The sequence below is a fragment of the Phalacrocorax carbo genome, chromosome 6 (genome assembly GCF_963921805.1).
Source record: "Phalacrocorax carbo chromosome 6, bPhaCar2.1, whole genome shotgun sequence".
Classification (NCBI taxonomy): domain Eukaryota; kingdom Metazoa; phylum Chordata; class Aves; order Suliformes; family Phalacrocoracidae; genus Phalacrocorax; species Phalacrocorax carbo.
Genome location: NC_087518.1, coordinates 41,719,755 through 41,741,730, shown reverse-complemented (window position 1 = coordinate 41,741,730; position 21,976 = coordinate 41,719,755). Strand labels below are relative to the sequence as shown.

Here is a 21,976-nt window from a genome sequence, read left to right as displayed (position 1 = left end):
TTTTTTTTTTATTAGCCCTCTCCAAAATGTTTTATAACATGGGACGGATCCTGACAGGCTTACCAACTAGCATACAAGGTAAAGCCAGCTTTGTGTTAACTTATTTGTATACGTTGTCTCCTCTTCTCTTAAAAGAAACCTAATCATCCCACACAAATTAAAAAATTAGTACCTGTATCTGCCAGCAACCAGGGTGGGAGGTCATCACTTCATACAAATCTCAAGACAGTGTCTCCCACCATTTCTTCCACTCCAAGCAGTTTAAGAACTGCCCAAAGAGACCCTTGGCCTAGACTATGTAAGATGTGTATTTCTTCTACAAACATTGACTTGCATGCAGAGAAAGATGCATCACTTTTGATACTGTCAGGCCTTGCCACTGAAAACTTATATCAAATCCATATACTCACAACACCTCTGGGCAGCTTCAATGCACAGCTCCTCTGAGGTAAACTCGCCACTGGTGTAACAAATGGGATTTTTATCTTGCAGGTAGAAAAGTATTTCTAAACCCTGATGCTGAGCTTCCAGGTTTACTTCGCTCTTCTTTGTGCTCCTCATTTTTGCACAGAAAGCCATGGCTTTGCAATCTTCTTTTACATTTAGATACTGAAAGTGGAGGAAAAATAGTTATGGAAAATGTGAAGAAGAGTTCAAATATTTGTCAGAACATAAATCCATTGCTTCATGAAGCTACTGCATACTATGATGGGCCAGGTAAAGCATTTCTTGAAGTCTTCACACTGATGACCTGATTATCCACAATCAGTACTTTTCAGAAATGAGGGGAAAAGTGAAAAAGAAATGTCAATGATTATTCTGTTTCTGGTAACTCTGTTCCAAATAATTCCCCTCTGCTGAAGTTCTTCTGGTTCCACAACTATTCTAGAAGGTTTCTCTTCTTACTGTAAAGCAGGAATAACTTTCACATCCTTAGGCACCTAACTGGATGAAAAACAATACTGGAGGCTGGGTAATATAAACACTACAATTTATATTTCCTTCAAAAAAAAAAACAAAACACAAAACATTAGCTTCTATTTTTACAATCTACTTTAACAGCTAAATATTTCTGATAGTTTTCTCACCTCTCAACCTTTGTTTTTTTTAAACTCCTTATACTTAATGTGTCACAGTGAAATAAGCTCTATCAAAGAGTTATTTTTTATTAATACTTCTCTCTATCTCCAGAAGGAAAAAGTAGCACTAAATAGGTTTAATGGAATATCTTTTAGACTGCCAAGAATGCATACAAGACAGCTCTAACTCAGAAGAAAATGCATGTTGCATTTCATACTCAGTGCTTAAATAGAAAGAGCAGAAAGGAATTAGATGAACACACACTCTGGGTATTATGGGGTCTGTGTTCCACATTTTACTAAGTTTGGCTCAATTAATAACAAAAGCCCAAACCACCAATTCTATAGTTTACTAATTTAATCATCCCACCGAAAAACAAACAAAACCAAACCTCAAAAGCCAACACACCTGCATTTATGTGACTGTCTGATCCTCTACACAACTGAAATGGATTATCTTCACAATCTCCAAGAGCAACTTGACTGTGGCTGAGGGAAAAAAAAAAAATGTCAGGAATGGCTTTCTACAGTTTGAGGCACAAAATATATGGTCATGCTGATAAAATGCCACTTGCTATCTGAGGGTATCTTTCCATTAATATAATTGAGATCCAGATCTAGTCTCAACCAAAGACAGTCATAGGAGGCTACTGATTTGATTTCTTGGGCACGCTGGTTGAGATGCAAATAAAAACCGGGGGAAAGCCTTCGTCATTCATTGTTTTTTCTTATTTTCAGAGCACCAACCATGAGTTTGGTGGTGTACTTATTGCAACCCTTAGCTGAGACACCAAAGGAGCATTATTCTCAGTCCTTTACCTCCTTCACAGCTTTTGAAGTCACTTCAGCCTTCACATTTTTAACTACATATTGCTAATTCCAATTCTTCCCTAGTCTCTATTGTTTCTTTCCCTTCCAGACTACCAGTTTTTTTCTTTGTTTTATTCTCCTTTGCTCTATGAAAGGTGCAGACCCTTGGGTAGGCAGCAGAGAATAAGTAAGCTAATCAACACAGTATCATTGAAAGGGTCATCTTTCTCTCGGAAAAACCACGTTCACAAGGAGTGCAGCCCATTACTTCAGTGCCTTCAAGCAGCAGGGGCACCTTCCAAGAGCCTACCTTTTTTTAAACCTTATCTAACACCACAAACCACCTCAGTATTCTGGGGCTAGTCTGCAAAACTACTCCCACCCAAAGTTACAGCTTGTTGTTATCACCTGAAGCAAACCAGGAAAATATCAAAATATCAATACCATCTTTTTTTTAATGGCAGGCATGACAGTGCCTCTACCTAAAGCATTGTCTGATACCAGGGCTGTAAAATCAACAAGACACTACAAGAATACCAAAGAAGCAAAGAGGGGAAGAGTGGTCGTTGGTAAGAAGTCTCCTTAGTCCCACTCCTGATAGTAGAGCATGGAGCATCACTGAAAGAGCTTGCATGGTTGGAAGTCATGGGTGTATGTTCCCTTCCAAAGGTGGGCAAGGTTGCTCCTCTCCCACTGGTATGGGAATAAGCCAGATGCGGAAGGAGTCTGGACTTCTTGAAGAGAATAAGGATGTGGGACTCTGTTCTGCATCTCCAGAAAGACTCCCATACTTTGGCACTGGTTCCGCATCACTGTCCACCAGCCACAGCTCCACGCTCTCAAAGGGAAACCATCCCACTTGCTTCTCCTGGGGTAGTCACTAATTAAGTGTGACAGTAAACTAAATGTGACAAAATGTGTCTCAACTAAATGTGACAGTACTGCTGGTTTGTTAAATGTCACCCATCACTCATCTGAAGCTGAATGCTCCTCCATTTGTATTCTCCATCCCTCCATATCCCCTTCTCCCCTATCTCTGCCAAAACATTCTTGAACTAAATGCATACTGTTCTTGCCGCAACAGCATTGGGCCTTAATCTGATATAGCAGACTTCAATGAATATTGCTTTATAAGCCTTAGGCTTAGTCTGGAGAAAATCTGACAGTGCTGCAGAAGCCTCCCTTGTACTTGGAAAGTGCCCAGTGAATGTGATACTATCATAGAAAAAACTAACATTAATAGCACAGCACACATTTACCATTAAATTGCATGTTCCTTCCATCCATGCTACTTTAATGCTAAATTTGAGTTTCCAGACACATTCCCTCAGCAATAATATGGGGAAGAAGTAATTGAAAGTGTGATTACTGAACATGCAGGCAAGCCATTAATTATTTCTGCACAGCACCAGAAAATTTAAATGCAAAAGCTTAAGGATATTAGCTTTAACCTAATTGAAAACACTCCCTTTTGAATGGCATATCTTGTAACTGAAACTCAATATATTTTAATATCTGTGTCAGCATAATATTAAAAAGATTGTCCAGACATTTTAAAACGTGAAGGGAAATATAAAACCATTGCCTTCTTGCAGATTCATAAATCAAAATTGTTGCTTTTCAACACAGCGTTCTTTGGTTTTGCTTGATAGCTCATACTCCTGTTTCTAATCATGGCAGCAATTCCCACAATACAAGAAAAACCTTAAGTGCTGCTTCATTTACAATTCACTTTGGGGGATGAACCAAGCAAACCAACATCCAATCTCTAACTTACTGTTTACTAAAGAGTTTTCCAGATATTCCCATGTTCAATGTCAGGAATTCACCTTTTTAAAAATGCATCTTAACAGTCTTCCAAAAAGTCTCCACTGAATAAGACAAGTTCCTGCTCTGTCTTAGTAGTAGCAGCATCTCTCATCAGTCCTACACAGTAATATTATTGTACATACAGGTCACAGCACACAGTGACAGCCAGGACAGCGTTACGGCAGCCCTTTGCTCCTCTAGACCCTGCTGCCTGCAGGCATGTACAGGCAGCCGTTCAACTGTCCCCCATCCAAGTCTCACGCCAAACCTGTGTCCGTGACTCAGAGCTCCCCACGGCCATTATATTGGTCTCTTGCAATCTTAGGCATCACGTTACACAGCGCCATCACAGACTCTCCTGCTTTACTTCAGAAATCTGACAGGGATTTTTATCCTTTACCACTTAAAAAGTTTCAGAGCCTCAGTGGACTATCACTTTTGTGTATCTCCTGAAGATTATCTCCCTCCCTCTTGAATGTTCCCTGATGAACTTACAGATACCAGCTGTACCCTTTCTCAGACTGCATTTTGCTTAGCTTGCGCTGAGCTCCACTGGTCTCTTCCTGCACAACAAGCTCCACTTTCCCCCGCTCATCCTTGCAGCATCTCTCAATACTTAGCCCATCCTCCTCAAGCAGCACTTCTCCAGGGGACAGACACAGGACCACAGGGATGCACTCAGTCTCTACTTGCGACTAGTCTTACTGACTGGACAGCATTTGCTTTTTTCAGAGCACATTTTCTCTTCACCTGATTTCTGTTTCTCATGGTAGAGTCTTTTGTGATGCATGCTGCAAAATATTTAGGGGAAGGGAAGATAGCTCTTCTCAACATACCGCTTCTTAACTTCACACGCTTTATAGCCTTTTGAGCACTCCCCAAAGCAAAGGGTTTCTCTGGTCATTTAAAATCCTGACCAATGCATACACACATAGCTGCCATCTTCTTAAAATTCTGTATGTCAGTCACGGAGTAACTCAGCTAGCTGGCACAGTAAGCAAATCCCCAGCCCGGTGCACCACCAGCAGAGGGGGGCAACAGTTCATCCTTCATGCAAGGGTTACAACCACAAAATTAGTGATTTTTGGGTGCACAAAAAAAATACCATGCACCCATCATTGCTAAAACTTGGACCTGATTTCTTTGGACGAGGTCAATGAACAGTTCTGGAACCCACAGAAAGTATGTTTCTCTCATACACAGATGAAGTTCTCACAGAATTTTGGTATCAGAAAGATGAAAAGTTAAAAAATAGGGAGAGGGAATTCTAAAGAAGGGTTCTTCAAAATTAGTTTGTTGCTGGTTTGGCTATTAAACTATTAAGACTTAATGAAGTATTTGGAAGAGAATAACATTTGGTAAAAACTCACCGTTCCTGCCTATGACTTGCCACAGCTACGATTTCCTTAGTAAAAGCAGATTGGTTAAAGCCCAATAGTCCTGCAGAATTTCTACAGAAAAAAACCAAATGTACAACATTATTTGTTAGAAAACCCCTTTAAACTTTTGTATGCCTCAAAAATCAAGGAAAGAAAAGGCAGAGGCATAAATTAAATACTTTAGAAACTATCCGCAAATCTTCCTTGAACAAGAAGGAAGAAGCTAATCCACTGTTGTGGAAGAGCGAGCCCAGGAAAGTCCACCTGGCTCTGAAGCCTCCTGTGAAGCCAGGACATCTGCACCTGGCCCTGCCAAGATTCCACCTCGACAAAAATGCCCTGAAACACAAAAAACTTCACTGAATAAGGAAACAGGATAAAACTGTCAGATGGCAGATACTTCAAGATGTCAGATACCAACAGAAACTGGCTACAAGCTCCAATGTGCATTTTTAAGAAAACTTCTCACCTGAGTTCAATCAAGGCTGTAGATGCCACGTAGCTTATGCTCCCCACCTGAGCAGACAAAAGGCTTTGTTGGGTTTTTACCTCAACTCAGTTTTCTCGCTCTCAGTGGGACACACTTAAATTTCTCCCAGAAGAACTGCCACAGTTCCCAAAAGAGAGACACTGCAATGTGGAGGAGATGCAAGCAGAACCACCATACCTGCCAGGAGAAATGCCCTCAGCTGCCTGAAAGCTGCTGCCTGCACGTGCAGCCCATCCCACCTGGACTCCATGGACCCAGCACCTTTTGTTTTCCATTCATAAAACATTTTAATGGGCAAAGGGAAAACATGAAACCCACACAGGTTTTGAGAACAAACACCCCGGCAAACCTCCACACTGAGACCTGCTCAGATTTAAAAATGCAAGTTTTGCTTCCTGCTCATTTCGGGGAGTTCTGACAGGAAAACAAGACTCTGGCCAGCGCTGCTGACCGCCCCTGCAGGCCCTGCTACACCACTACCCCTGCAGTCTCTACACTTCCCACCATAAACAACATGGAAGCCAAATGCAGAGATGGAAGGTCTGTTTCAGGGGCAAAAGTCCCTAAAAAGTGAGGAGAGGAAAATCCCAGATAAAATCTGACCAAACCAGAACTCAGTCTGAAACACCATTTGCAAGCTCTTCCTCTTTTTTTTCTTTTTCAACCAATTTAGTTTCTGGTTTCATGACAAATCCAGAGCCTGGGGATGTTTACAATTGCTTACGCTAAGAAAGTAACAGATAGGCTTTCCTTAAGTGTACAGGCCTTGCCATTTTTGTAGTATTCATAGTTTATGTCAGCCTGAAAGTTCTCAATTTTATTTTTTCAACACCCTAGTAAAGAAACATGTCACAGCCCATTCAGCATGTGACACACATCTAATCTAGCACAACCTATTAGAGACTTATTTAAAATAAAACCAGGTGCACTACTTAACTTCATAAATTTTAACACAATAAAATTACAGTATCGATACAATAGCAAACAGCGATGAATCAGCACATTAAAATCCCAAATCACTGTCATGGTTTCGGCTGGCATAGAGTTAAGTTTCTTCACTGGTATAGTGCTGTGGTTTGGATTTAGTATGAGAATAATGTTGATAACACACTGATGTTTTAGTTGTTGCTAAGTAGTGCTTCTCTGGTCAAGGACTTTTATAGCTTCCCATGCTCTGCCAGGTGCACAAGAAGCCGGGAGGGGAGGTGGCACAGCCAAGACACCTGATCTAAACTGGCCAAAGGGATATTCCATATCATATGACATCATGCCCAGTATATGAACTAGGGCGAGTTGGCCAGAGGAAGCAGCAATCACGGCTCTGGGACTGGCAGCATTGGTCAGCAGGTGGTGAGTGGTTGCATCACTTTTTTTTGGTTGGTTCCCCCACCTACCCCAGGTTTTGCCTCTTTCTCTCCTGTTATTCTCCTTTTCATTATATCGTTGTTATTATTATTATTACCATTATTATATTACTACTATTACAGTTTTATTTTAATTATTAAACTGTTCTTAACCCATAAGTTTTCTTACTTTGCCCTTCTGATTCCCTCCCCCATCCCACCAGGGTGGGGGGAGTGAGCGAGCAGCTACGTTGGGCTTAGTTGCTGGCTGGGGCTAAACCACATCACTAGGGGGCTATCGCACTGCTGACCAACCACCCTCCTAGAGCAGCCGTGGGAAGGCACGACCACCACCACAGCAAAGGTCAGCTTAACCTCGATTAACTAAAGCTCACAAGATAGAAAAAGGTAAAACCTTTTGATTGAAGTAGGACATGACCATACACAGAGCTCCTTCAGGTCTAAAACTCTTGTCCAAGTAAGTCAGATGACAAAAGGTTCAGCACCCCCCTCCCTGCTGCCTACGGTGTCCATGTCTCCTTCTGACCTGTGGATCTGCTCACTACACTAACTCAACTCTCAAAGCTTCTGTTCACTAATAATTTAAGATTAACTATAATAACTACTATTGGTGCTCTTTTCTGGGGGTGTTGCTTTCCAGCCACACTGAAGAAAAAAAGGCTTTTAAAATGTTATTTTTGGAAATTCAAGAACCCAAGTGCTACAGGGCAGAATGAGGTTTTCTTTTTAACTGTATTTGGGTCTTTTCTGTGCATATGCAATATTTCATCATCTTTATGTATGTCATATGCTGGTTTTTATTCCACAGGACTCTTTCCCTGAATGCACAGTTTAGTGTTTGTTTCATTTTATTCTGTTATTCAGAGTGATCTCACCACATGCTGTTTACCTCTACCCTAAAACCAGAATTACTAATTCCCCTTGGGTTTTTCTACAGTATTCATTCTGTGATATGACTGATCTATGTTGTAAAACTTTGTTTTAAAAATCAGGCTGAGAGCACATATAATGGAAATTTTCAGCAAAAATAGTTAACACACAGCAAAGTTCTTAAGAACTGAAAAACAGGGTGCATATGGTCAGGTATGTCAGACAGCCTTCATTATTTGTGCACTTATATTAACATATGTTATATATTTCCATTTTTAGCAATCTAACTCCAAAGAGCAGAGGAGGCAGACTCCTGTTGCGTTCACTTACTGACTGTTCGGACCAGACTCAACGCTTTACAAGCCCACTCAATTCACTGTCACACTATGAGAATTAACTCTGCTCATTTCCTGTGCTTTTCCAACACCATATCAGCTACTTCTCTGAATTTCATGACGTGTCACCTATGTGGGAAGAAGTTTTTCAGCTCGCTCAGAAAGCTGCGTATTAATTCACCACCTTTATTGTCCCATCTGTAACGGCTGTTGCAGACTCATGAGCACGCACACAAACACAAAGTCACATTTTCCTCTTTATTACCTGATCTTTCCAGCCTGATGTTCCTTTGGATAAAAATGGGCTCCTATGAAAGGAACAGTGACCAACAATTTTTATAACTTGCTTCTGAACCATGTGTACTTAATTTGTTCTCATCCACAATTTCTGGTATAATAACAACTTTAAATTATACAATTCTTGAGAAGCTTACAATCTGTTACTATATCCTTGTATAGTCAATACTAACTGCATTTCAGCTAAAGCGGTATTAATTTCCCTAGAGGCAAATATATTCATGTATCAAGCCTCAAGCCATCATGGAAACTTACCAAACAATTGATATGATTTTTACATAATTACCACGTAGCTGATACTCCAAAACCTATTACACGCAAAAGCTAGGGGAAAGTTTTGCTTTGTTTTGTTTTTTTCCACAAGCTAACCATCTAAAAAAGAACTTTATTGGCAAGACTGATGCTAACAGGACTGAAGGGGGATTCCAGCCTTAAAGAGATTTACATGGACAATCTGTTTTTATTCCTGTCTGGGACACAGCATTAATGATCCTTTTCCTTCCTTTATGTTCTCCTTCACGCCACTCACCTACATCGCCTCTCTGTGCCCACGCTAGCATGCAGCTGGTGGTTTGCACCTTTCAGAGGTGATGGAAGTTCTCTGGCAAAAAGCCACGTTATCTTCCCAGCAATGAAGCAGATCTTCAGGAAACATGGCCTCTTCCTGGTGGCACTGCACTGATTTAAGGGGTTTCCTGAAGTTCAGTTCAGATGTGTGGAAAAACTTCCAGGAAAATCAGTCAGTGCAGCAAAGATCGCCAAATCCACATTTTCTTTGAAGAGAAAGTGTTATGGGTGTGCAAAGCTTCTTCCTTCTGGGTTTACCTGGCAAGTGATCCTTGTCAGGTCACTAGAACTGGATGTGGCAAGACCTCACATGTGCTCTTCATGCCCCAGTTAAAAGCTAAAACTTCAGTGAAAGCTAATATAATGTGCCTCACAACTGAGGCAGTTAGAGAGTGAGCACGGGGTTACGTCCATCAGCTCCACTAACACATGACAACTCTTTCAACTCATAAGTCTTTGGTCATACACCCAAGGCAGAAGTCAGCGCAGCACTTAGGTCTACGAGGAGCTGCTGAAGCCCAGGGAACAGTTCTACCTTTTCCAAAAGAGGAAAACACGCTGTAGTCATCGCACAGATCAATCAGAAAGGCAGGGGTGGAAACGAACGTAAAAAGAATGGAAGAAAAACCACTACAATGTGCAACATTCTCTGCTAACTAGAAGACTACAGAGGGCTAGCATCATCACACAACTCACTATGCCATGGATGTACGCAGCAAAAGCAGCCATCTGGCTAGGATGGTGCTGTGATTTAGGAGCACAAGGAGGATTCAGTGTCCAACGTGCTAGGACTTCTACAAAGCCTCCACACCTACCTTCCTCCTCCACAACATATCCTAGTAATTCAAGCTCCTTTTGCTCCCTCAATATTTAGGAGTTACCAGCAGTTTTCCTAAGCAGAAGGGAGATGAAGCATTTCCATTGTCCACATCTTCCAGATGAAGGACTGCAACTGCAGAACAACTCCCCTCTTTAACCGGACTGTAGCAAGAGGCCACTTCATCTTGCTCTTCCAAGCCTTAAAATCTCAGAGATGCTACCACGCTGAAATATTTGATGAAGAAACCTGATGTCTAGGGACTCACTATGCATCTACAGGTTCTCCTCCAGGTTCTCTTTGCAAACCAAAAGTTTTATAAGCCACAATCCATCTCATCTCCACCTTATTCACTTAACTGATTTCATCTGCTCAGCAGTCTGTACCTGTGGAGAATAGATGAACCCCAGGTCTTAGACGTGCCATCCTGGCACCACACTGTTCCACACTCAACACTGTTCCACTGGGTAATTATTTAGACTGAGAGTGTACCTGGGAGGGGGGCTATTTTTACCCTCCTGTTGCAAAACCACTACATCACCTTTGGCGTAATACCAAGATGATACATCCCTTCAGGTACAATTACCATCTCCATGATCCACTGGTGCTCCTCCAACAAGGAAATCTTATATTTTACTCGCTTTTAAGGAAGAGGAAAGCTTAGATTTATTATGACAGCACCCAGATTTCTGATCATGTCTTAGATCTTTAGTAAGAAACAAACCAAAACAAGCAAACAGCTGATACCTAGCACAGTCGAGATTGGTGAGATGGCACAAAAAACACTATCAGCTTGTCTCTTCTGCAAATGAGTATAGGAGAAAGAAAAATTAAATGACTTGCCCACTTAGCCAGGAAATCAGCACCAGCATCGGTAACAAGCCTGGGTGTCCCACATCTCGCTCTGCAGCCTCTAACACGAGAGGTAGAATTAGAAGCAATAGTTCCTCCAAATACCAATGGCCTGAGCAGGCAGACTTACACAGACTACAGCTTTCTAGTTCGAGAATATGTAAAATGTGCAAAGGAGCTGGGACTTCTTGGTGACCACAGAACTACTGCAAAGCTCCCCTCCTCTGAGACTCACCGGCTGTTCACAGCACAGTAACCACACATGGTCATTTCCCTTGTGTTCAGCTCTGTAGCCACTTCCTTGAGAGCAGCCACAGATGTTCTTAACTCTTTTCATTTTCAAATCATGTCACAAAATGGAGACTCTTGTCCCAGTTCTCTCCACCCCCTGCTTCCTCCTCCCTGGAGCTGGGCAGCACTAAGTGCACAGGCTGCACATTACAATGGTGGCAGCAAAGAGGGACTGGAAGCAAGTCCCACACTCCCTCCTTATCCGCTAGGCACTAGCACACCGCACCATCAGACGCCGCATGCATGGAGGTCACCTGGTCTCAGAGAAGGAATGGATGAGAGAGGAGGTTTTGCTACAGCAAAATTTCTTTAACCCAGAGGAGGAACTTGTCCAGCACCTGCAATGTGGCTGAGCTGCCCAGAAGCAGTGCTGGCACCCCAGCACTTCCCAGGGGGCAGGAGTTACTGATGGTGAAGGGTAACCTCAAGTTGACTACAGCAGCCCTCAGGAGAATGAACTGAAATACTGGCATCTCTTTGCATTCTACCTGGTTTAAAAATAAGTGTCACTAACTTGTTGCCATAAGCATTTAAAAACACTTTTAAAGGCCTTAAAGAGTTTTATCGATGTGGTCAACATCTACTCTGCATATGGCAAGACACTTGAATCCCCTAGATTGCTTTATTCACAAAGATTTCTGGTAGTTGCGTGCTTCCTGTGGTGGCTTTGCACTTTGGTAAATGTTTTTTGATGGCTTGCCTTTTCCTTTTTCTTTTTTTTTTTTTAAATGTGGTGAGAAGATACTGTTAAAGTTCACTCTTAACAATAACAAAAACAAAAGCAAACAGAACTTTACCAGTTATCTTTGCCTTTCTGTCCAGAGCAAGCCACCAGCAAAGGCATTCCCTAACCAATAGACATTCTTTCTGTAACATAGATGCAAAACCACACAATTTAATAGCAAACTTGGGATTTGCTATCAACAGCAAGAACAATGTGATCGTCGAATTTTTTTACCCCTCTCTGCGTTCTCTGTTCATCTTTTATTAAGTAAAATCACCCTGCTGTAATGCTGGTAGCCCCAATACTGGAACTCTGCATGCAGTTCTGGTTGGAGAAGGTATGGCCAGATGGTACAAAAACAGTCTCAGGGTTAAAGAGGGTGTCTCAACTAAAGCCCTTTCTGTTAGGCACTATACCTAGTTCCAACGCAACAAAGTAAAAAGCTGAGATTTGAAGTGCAGAAATCTCCGTAAAGCAGCAGGTACTCTGGTAGAGGAGGAGGTGCTAATTATAGCTGTGGGGTGCCATAAGTCACAGTGTAAAAACATCTGTAAAGGCCATCACATGGTAAAACAGAACAAGAATGGAGCAATGAAAAAAACTGCAATGGGATCCCAGATCTGAGCACAGATCACTTCTGGTCCTACCAACAGGGCCCCAGGTTAATTCAATTTGGCAAAAAACTCTGAGGTACAGCCTTACATACAGCTACCAAAAGTCACCAACCTCTTCCTCCTCCTGTCCTCACCTGACCTCACTAAGCCCCTCCAGCAGCAGCACACGCTTCTTTTTGTTAGCTCAACCTAACTGCACAGGGCAGTGTCTGGCTATGCTGCAACCAACACAACTACTGACACCAAGAAAGAAAAACATTCATCAACAACAAAGAACTTTTAGGCAGCACCTCTGTCCTTCATGCAGAACCTAATTCCTGGAAAACCTGCCACCCAGCAGAGTATAACTCAGCAATAGGAACAACAGCTTAGCTTCAGGGCTTTTTTTCCCCCCTCCTTTCTCCCAGTATCTGTATAAGGGAAGAATATGGCAATATCAACTAACCGCTAGCACTCACATGGCATTCCTTCACGGAGAAGGACTCAAGGGAACTCCAGCTGGTCTTTCTCCACAGTCTGAAGCCCTACTACTACCACCAAAAAAGAAAAAGCTCAACTTCTGACTGTGCTTCCAGGTCTAGAAAGCTAGAAGCACTGGTCTGCAAAGCAGCATTACCTCTTCCTCTGCCAGGTACAAGCTGCATTATGATTTCTGCTACATTGTGGAAACCACCACCTACGTTTGAAAACAGATTTGTCCCACGTGTAGCATTCCTTTCCATAACTGTAAGCACAACTCCTCCAGCTTTCCCTGCCCATCCCCACTAGCCCCCCCATGCACCATGCAGGCCACTGGAGCATCCTGGACAGTGAGCTACCAACATTTCAGTCTATGGGGAAACTGCTCCTTCATATCAATGGATCGTTTTTTGTTGCTTGTGAGGTAATTTGTACACAGATGTTCTGTTGCGAAAGAGTTAGCAAGTGTTGCCATGAAAGCCACAGCCATATGAGACCAATTTACACAAAACAGATGAGCTCTACAGTAGCTATGCCAATGCCACCCGGAGCTTTGAAGAATCAAATACACTGAGCTCCAACTAAAACCTATTTGCTGGGAAACTAATGAAGGAAAGTTAGTCAAGGTAACATTTCAACCTTGTCTTGCTATACCTATTAACTGCTATATTTTGAAGAAGCTTTGCTTTCTCAGATGCTGTGCTTCACTCTCACTACAGGGAATGACAATCACCACGTCTGTAAATAAGAGGTGTATTACTGTGCTCACCTAGTGCTAAAGCAGTCAACAAATTGAGGGCAAATGTTCTAATGGTGGTATATGTAAGCAAGGAGGAGCCATTATTTAAAAACTGAGAGCAATCAGGTTAATTAACGTTCCAATAAACAGTGTGACCAAAAAAAATCTAGATTTAGCTACATAGGTGCACAAGAGATGTTCAACGGAAAGTGAACAATATGGAGTTTTCCAACCCAAAAGTTCCCATGGAAGGTTGTTGGTTCACTGTCTATTGAAAAAGCATTCTAAGTTTAGAAAAGCTGGAGGAGAGAGACTAGCTTAGCAATTTGTCTTAGAAAACAGCTAACCCAAGGAAGTGGCCTCTGACAGTCCCACCTCTGCCTCCATGAGTGACGCCTGGGGACAGGGCCTGTACGCTGGGATGAGAGCTGCGTGCTCACAGAGGATCTGCTCACCAAACTGCAAGGACCACAAAGTGGTTCAAATGTTACATCTGCTTTTAGACCTCTTCTGAAAAGCAAAGGCTGGATGTAGAGGTCAGCATACATGTGAGTGGGTAGGCTTCAGAACAGGAATGGTCTCTGCAAATAGTTCAGTCATTTTAGCTAACAAGTCCCAAAGTCATTCCAGACTCTGCATTTTGTTATCCGTGCATGCGGAAACATATTAACAAGGCCTCCCTGGCTCAGTTACTAAATTAACTGTAAACTAATTAAACAGCTAATACAACACTTAAATTATTAAGCAACTACTTCTCAACAGTGCAGTATGTATCCACTGGCATGCTCACACCTGTGTGTATTTTTCAAAGTATGTGTGTGACTAAAGGTGAGAAAAATCTACTGCCATTGAGACATAATTTTTAATACGAGTGGAAATACAGTTCTTTATTGCCCATTGTGCTGGTTTTGGCTGAGAAGGGGTTAATTCTCCTCAGTGTGGGGGTCGGCTACCTTTCCAGCTTCCCGCGCTCTGCCGCGTGGCGGGGGGGCTGGGAGGGGCAGGGCCATGGTGGGGGCGGCTGACCCCGACTGGCCAATGGCAGGTTCATTCCATACCATGTGACACCATGACCAATATACTGAGGTGGGGGCAGTTGCAGCGAGGGCGGAGGCGGCGCGGCGTCGGGTCGGCGGGCGGCGCGCGGCTGCGGCGCGGGCAGTTTGTTCCGGCGGTTCGTTCCCCCTCTCCCCTCCCATCCCCCCCCCCCCCCCCCCCGGGGCTTTGCGCCTCTCGTTGTTCTCCTTTACATTGCATTTCTACTGTTGTTTTCTTTTAATTCTCGTTGTTCTCCTTTACATTGCATTTCTACTGTTGTTTTCTTTTAATTTTAATTATTAAACTGTTCTTATCCCAACCCACGAGCGTTACCCTCCTGATTCTCTCCCCCATCTACCGGTGGGGGAGTGAGCGAGTGACTGTGTGGGGCTGAGCTGCCGCTAAACCACGACAGTCTTTTTGGCGCCCAACGTGGGGCTCAAGGGTTGGAGATAATAACAGCTGCTGGTCACAGCACCATGTTGTCCTTTTTGCAGTTGGTGTTACAGATTGGTGTTGGTTTGTTGAGTCTGCTGTGTTCTGCTGTGATCAGTAACGTTTTGCCTACAAGATTTGTTATACAAACACTCGTTTTCAGCTTTATCTGGTATTTGGGGTTTTTGCTGAAACCGTTACTGTACTTTGGATACCACCTTGTTGAGGCAATTAGCAATTATACCTCCTCCTCTGAGAGATTTTATATGGAGGAAATACAGAATAATACCTTTGCAACTTTGTTCTATGATGTCTGTGCCTTTGTTACAACAACGTCTTTGTATCTTGAACATCCTTGGGTGGTTAAGGTGCACTTATTGTTAGTTTTTGGGCAGGTTGTTTTGGTTTTGACTAAGCAACTTAAGAATATCACCCAGAAATCTGCCCCGAGGCTTGATAGTTACGAGTGGCAGGGCATGTGGGATAGCATGGGCAAATACCTAGGGCAGTGGGCACCCCCAGTGTTTTGGAGTTTCACCCCTGAACAAGTGCAGAATCCTAAAAAACTAGTAGAATATTTGGAGAAAGTATGTTGTTACGCTGGGAACTCCAGAGAGACACAGATAACTGCAACATGCTGGGGTCTGGCCCATGCATACCGAGCCCTGCTCAACAGCATTCAGTGCCCCCAGGGGGAAGAGAATGTCTCTGGATTGAAATGCAAAGTGACTGGCGCTGTAGACAATCCAGCCCGGACGACAGGCACTGCAGCCACTCAAACCCCCACAACAAGTACCAGAGCTAGCTCAGAAAATAAACCCGTACCAGTATCAGTTGCCCCCATACACAAGACAAAATATTGGAAGCGGACATCAACTCGTTTAGAACGGGATGATGAAGAACCAGGGCCATCGCGGGGAGAGGAGGGAGAAGTAATAAATGAAATAGAGACCACCCGATCCCTGTCCTTAAGCGAGTTGCGAGATATGCGAAAAGATTATAGCCGTCGTTCAGGTGAGCACATTGTCACCTGGCTGCTCCGATGCTGGGATAATGGGGCCAGTAGCCTGGAACTAGAGGGAAAAGAAGCCAAACAATTGGGATCCCTTTCTGGGGAAGGGGGCGTTGACAAAGCAATAGGAAAAAAGCCACAAGCCCTCAGCCTCTGGAGGCGACTCCTGTCTGGAGTGAAGGAAAGGTATCCCTTTAAAGAAGATGTTACATATCGCCCAGGAAAATGGACAACTATGGAGAAAGGCATCCAGTATCTAAGGGAATTAGCTGTGTTTGAGGTGATTTATGGTGACCTGGATGATCAACGGTCATCCAAAGATCCAGATGAAGCCGAGTGCACACGACCCATGTGGCGGAAGTTTGTACGGAGCGCACCATCTTCGCATGCAAACTCATTGGCAGTGATGTCCTGGAAAGATGACGAGACACCAACGGTGGCAGAGGTGATAGATAGACTCCGAGATTACGACACAAATATCTCTTCCTCGCTTGTCTCTGCTGTGGAGAAACTATCCCAAGAGGTCCAGCAACTCAAAGAAGATCTGTCCTACTCCCCACCTCGACAGAGCAGTGTCTCAGCTGTTAGGAATAAGCGTCCTTTGGCTCAAAGAAGGGGATACACACCACGGGCCACCCTATGGTTCTACCTGCGTGACCACGGAGAGGACATGATGAGGTGGGATGGCAAGCCTACCTCGACCCTACAGGCACGAGTGCATGAACTGCAAGGAAGAACAGTCACTCAGGGGGGCTCTTCCAGGAAAGCTGCTGCTCCAATTTCCAGTGAACAAGTCCCCAGACAGAGGAGTAGAAGCGCAGATTTTATTTCTAAGTGTAATAGAGGGACTCCTGATTCACATTTGCAGGAAGTGAGTTGTGACTGCCATGATCAGGACTAGAGGGGCCCTGCCTCCAGCCGGGTGGAGGAAAGGGATAACCGGGCTTACTGGACTGTGTGGATCCGATGGCCTGGCACGTCCGACCCACAGGAGTATAAAGCTTTAGTGGACACCGGCGCACAGTGCACCTTAATGCCATCGAACTATATAGGGGCAGAACCCATCAGCATTGCTGGAGTGACAGGGGGATCCCAAGAGCTAACTGTATTGGAGGCCGAAGTGAGCCTAACTGGCAATGAGTGGCAGAAGCACCCCATTGTGACTGGCCCAGAGGCTCCGTGCATCCTTGGCATAGACTACCTCAGGAAAGGGTATTTCAAGGACCCAAAAGGTTACAAGTGGGCTTTTGGTGTAGCTGCCTTGGAGACGGAGGAAACTGAACAGCTGTCTACCTTGCCCGGTCTCTCAAAGGACCCTTCTGTGGTGGGGTTGCTGAAGGTCAAAGAACAACAGGTGCCAATCGCCACCACAACAGTGCACCGGCGGCAATATCGCACCAACAGAGACTCTCTGATCCCCATCCATAAACTCATTCACCAACTGAGGAGCCAAGGAGTCATCAGTAAGACCCACTCACCCTTTAACAGTCCCATATGGCCAGTCCGGAAGTCCAATGGAGAGTGGAGACTAACAGTAGACTATCGTGGCCTGAATGAAGTCACTCCACCGTTGAGTGCTGCCGTGCCAGACATGCTAGAACTTCAATACGAACTGGAGTCAAAGGCGGCCAAGTGGTATGCCACAATTGATATTGCTAATGCATTCTTCTCAATCCCTCTGGCAGCAGAGTGCAGGCCACAGTTTGCTTTCACATGGAGGGGCGTCCAGTATACCTGGAATCGACTGCCCCAGGGGTGGAAACACAGTCCTACCATTTGCCATGGACTGATTCAGACTGTACTGGAACAGGGAGAAGCTCCAGAACACCTTCAGTACATTGATGACATCATTGTGTGGGGCAGCACAGCGGAAGAAGTTTTTGAGAAAGGAGAGAAAATAGTCCAAATCCTTCTGAAAGCTGGTTTTGCCATAAAACAAAGTAAGGTGAAGGGACCTGCATGAGAAATCCAGTTCTTAGGAATCAAATGGCAAGATGGTCGTCGTCATATTCCAATGGATGTGATCAACAAAATAGCAGCCATGTCTCCACCAACTAGCAAAAAGGAAACACAAGCTTTCTTGGGCGTTGTGGGTTTTTGGAGAATGCATATTCCAAATTACAGTCTGATTGTAAGCCCTCTCTATCAAGTGACCCGGAAAAAGAATGATTTCAAATGGGGCCCTGAGCAACGACAAGCCTTTGAACAGATTAAACGAGAAATAGTCCATGCAGTAGCTCTTGGGCCAGTCCGGGCAGGACAGGATGTAAAAAATGTGCTCTACACTGCAGCCGGGGAGAATGGCCCTACCTGGAGCCTCTGGCAGAAAGCACCAGGGGAGACCCGGGGTCGACCCCTAGGGTTTTGGAGTCGGGGATACAGAGGGTCCGAAGCCCGCTATACTCCAACTGAAAAAGAGATATTGGCAGCATATGAAGGGGTTCGAGCTGCTTCAGAAGTGGTTGGTACTGAAGCACAGTTGCTCCTGGCACCCCGACTGCCAGTGCTGGGCTGGATGTTCAAAGGAAACATCCCCTCTACACACCATGCAACTGATGCTACGTGGAGTAAATGGGTTGCACTGATCACCCAGCGGGCTCGAGTAGGAAACCCCAGTCGCCCAGGAATCTTGGAAGTGATTATGGACTGGCCAGAAGGCAAAGATTTTGGATTATCACCAGAGGAGGAGGTGACACGTGCTGAAGAAGCCCCACTGTATAACCAACTGCCAGAAAATGAGAAGCAATACGCCCTGTTCACTGATGGGTCCTGTCGCCTTGTGGGAAAGCACCGGAGATGGAAGGCTGCTGTATGGAGTCCTACACGACAAGTAGCAGAAACTGCTGAAGGAGAAGGTGAATCGAGCCAGTTTGCAGAGGTAAAGGCCATCCAGCTGGCCTTAGACATCGCTGAACGGGAAAAGTGGCCAGTGCTCTATCTCTATACTGACTCCTGGATGGTGGCAAATGCCTTGTGGGGCTGGCTGCAGCAATGGAAGCAAAGCAACTGGCAGCGCAGAGGCAAACCCATCTGGGCTGCCGCACTGTGGCAAGATATTGCTGCCCGGGTAGAGAACCTGGTTGTAAAGGTACGTCATGTGGATGCTCACGTCCCCAAGAGTCGGGCCACTGAAGAACATCGGAACAACCAGCAGGTGGATCAGGCTGCCAAGATTGAAGTGGCTGAGGTGGATCTGGACTGGCAGCATAAGGGTGAACTATTTCTAGCTCGGTGGGCCCATGACACCTCAGGTCATCAAGGGAGAGATGCAACATACAGGTGGGCTCGTGATCGAGGGGTGGACTTGACCATGGATATTATTGCACAGGTTATCCACGAATGTGACACATGCGCTGCAATCAAGCAAGCGAAGCGGGTAAAGCCTCTGTGGTATGGGGGACGATGGCTGAAATATAAATATGGGGAGGCCTGGCAAATTGACTATATCACACTCCCACAGACCCGCCAAGGCAAGCGCCATGTGCTGACAATGGTAGAAACAACGACTGGCTGGCTGGAAACATATCCTGTCCCCCACGCCACTGCCCGGAACACTATCCTGGGCCTTGAGAAACAAGTCCTGTGGCGACATGGCACCCCAGAGAGAATTGAGTCAGACAACGGGACTCATTTCCGAAATAGCCTCATAGACACCTGGGCCAAAGAGCATGGCATTGAGTGGGTGTATCACATCCCCTATCACGCACCAGCCTCTGGGAAAATTGAACGGTACAATGGACTGTTAAAAACTACACTGAGAGCAATGGGGGGTGGAACATTCAAGCACTGGGATACACATTTAGCAAAAGCCACGTGGTTAGTCAACACGAGGGGATCTGCCAACCGAGCTGGCCCTGCCCAGTCAGAATCCTTACGTACTGTGGAAGGGGATAGAGTCCCTGTAGTGCACACAAAAAGTATGCTGGGCAAAACAGTCTGGGTTCTTCCTGCCTCCGGCAAAGGCAAACCCATTCGTGGGATTGCTTTTGCTCGAGGACCTGGGTGCACTTGGTGGGTGATGCGGGAGGATGGAGAAATCCGATGTGTGCCTCAAGGGGATTTGATTTTGGGTGAAAACAGTCAATGAACTGCATGGCACAATGTGAACTGCTATATAATACTGTGTGTCACCTCTGTGTTGTACCAATGATATCAGAGTACGAGCCTCCCAACCCATGGAAGATCAACTATGAAACAAGCTGTGCAGCAGTGATGGAACGATGACTGACTCGGTATGCAGCGACCCAGCGCCACACACCATCTCTCCCACCCGGAAAGACTGATACAACAGATGGAGCCCAGAGTCATGGACTGGATGAACTCAATGGACATTTTTAATGGACATTGTACAGGGAAGGTCCATGAACTAAGGGAATGATGTCTGTGTATTATGTTAAAGGATGGGAAGGGGAGGGGTGGTGGTTGGTATGGTTGTATTGCATCATATGGGACCTGGGCATGGTGTAAATGGTATGGAATAAGGGGTGGAGAATGTGCTGGTTTTGGCTGAGAAGGGGTTAATTCTCCTCAGTGTGGGGGTCGGCTACCTTTCCAGCTTCCCGCGCTCTGCCGCGTGGCGGGGGGGCTGGGAGGGGCAGGGCCATGGTGGGGGCGGCTGACCCCGACTGGCCAATGGCAGGTTCATTCCATACCATGTGACACCATGACCAATATACTGAGGTGGGGGCAGTTGCAGCGAGGGCGGAGGCGGCGCGGCGTCGGGTCGGCGGGCGGCGCGCGGCTGCGGCGCGGGCAGTTTGTTCCGGCGGTTCGTTCCCCCTCTCCCCTCCCATCCCCCCCCCCCCCCCCCCGGGGCTTTGCGCCTCTCGTTGTTCTCCTTTACATTGCATTTCTACTGTTGTTTTCTTTTAATTCTCGTTGTTCTCCTTTACATTGCATTTCTACTGTTGTTTTCTTTTAATTTTAATTATTAAACTGTTCTTATCCCAACCCACGAGCGTTACCCTCCTGATTCTCTCCCCCATCTACCGGTGGGGGAGTGAGCGAGTGACTGTGTGGGGCTGAGCTGCCGCTAAACCACGACACCCATGTGTTGGGATAAACACATATAGCAATTGCTTTTTATTACTAATAAAGAGTACACCTGTATTAATGGTTAGCTGTAAACACATTTATCCCTGTTAGTCAGAGGAAGGAACTACAACTAGGTTAATTAGCTTGTCTGAAGCAAAATGAGAATGACACTGAAGCCCCTCTTCTAAGTCCATTCAGGCCATTTTATGGACCTATCTTCTGCTTTTTTTCTGCTCTCCTCACCACTCCACCAAGGTCAAAGCTTCTTGGGGCAGGCAGCAGGTCAGCTCATCCACGAGGAGCCTGCATGGACTGCTGTGCTACATGCTGCAGCCTTACCAACAAGGACTTCTCGTGCTTCATTTCATGTGTCCCGAAGGTCAGCCAGGGGTGGCTGCCAAGTGTGCAGAAAACAGAACAGTACAGAGAATGGTGTATAAAATGACCTTTAGAGAAAAAGAATTACAGTGATAAAACTTAAAACTGGTTTATTTTTGGTCTCTGCCTGAAAAGCAATGGGGTAGGCACTCATCTTTTCTCTCCAGGAAGCTGAGCACAGTTAAACAACTTCTCCCACAAATGAGCAGTACCGGTAACAGCTGAAAATGAGTTTGCACTGACCTTTACTCACCTCAGTCTCAGATAACTGGTTTGTTAAGAAAGAAGCTGTGTTCAAAACAGGCTTCCCAGCCAGAGATGAGAGGGGACCCTGGCAATACTTGCACATTGCCCTGTTTCCTGTACATCTGGCTAAATGCAGACTTCTGCCTTTGAGCTAGGTACTGGATGCTCCTCTCGTTGTCATTCTAGACAATTAAGCCCAAGGTGCACTTTATCTTACCCTAAAACAGAAATCTGAAATAGGTCGGATGAGGTTTCAAAGTCTTTCCTTGGACTGAGAAGGGATCTCAGACATCAGCTTCTAAGCTTGTCTCTTTAGAGATTCAAAACCCAGATGAGC

At 45.0% G+C, this 21,976-nt stretch overlaps 1 protein-coding gene across 4 annotated transcripts in view; it reads right to left on the bottom strand.

The window, feature by feature from the left end:
• Positions 1-21,976, bottom strand: part of JAK1 (Janus kinase 1) — a 71,731-nt gene that overhangs the window by 29,518 nt on the left and 20,237 nt on the right. For all 4 annotated transcript variants that reach the window (XM_064454892.1, XM_064454888.1, XM_064454889.1 and 1 more), the window contains exons 2-3: positions 1,489-1,568; positions 411-609 (exon numbers count right to left, since the gene is read on the bottom strand). In XM_064454892.1, the coding sequence (XP_064310962.1) occupies positions 411-609; positions 1,489-1,494 (205 nt within the window). In that variant the 5' untranslated portion in view covers positions 1,495-1,568. The remainder of the gene's footprint in view (positions 1-410; positions 610-1,488; positions 1,569-21,976) is intronic.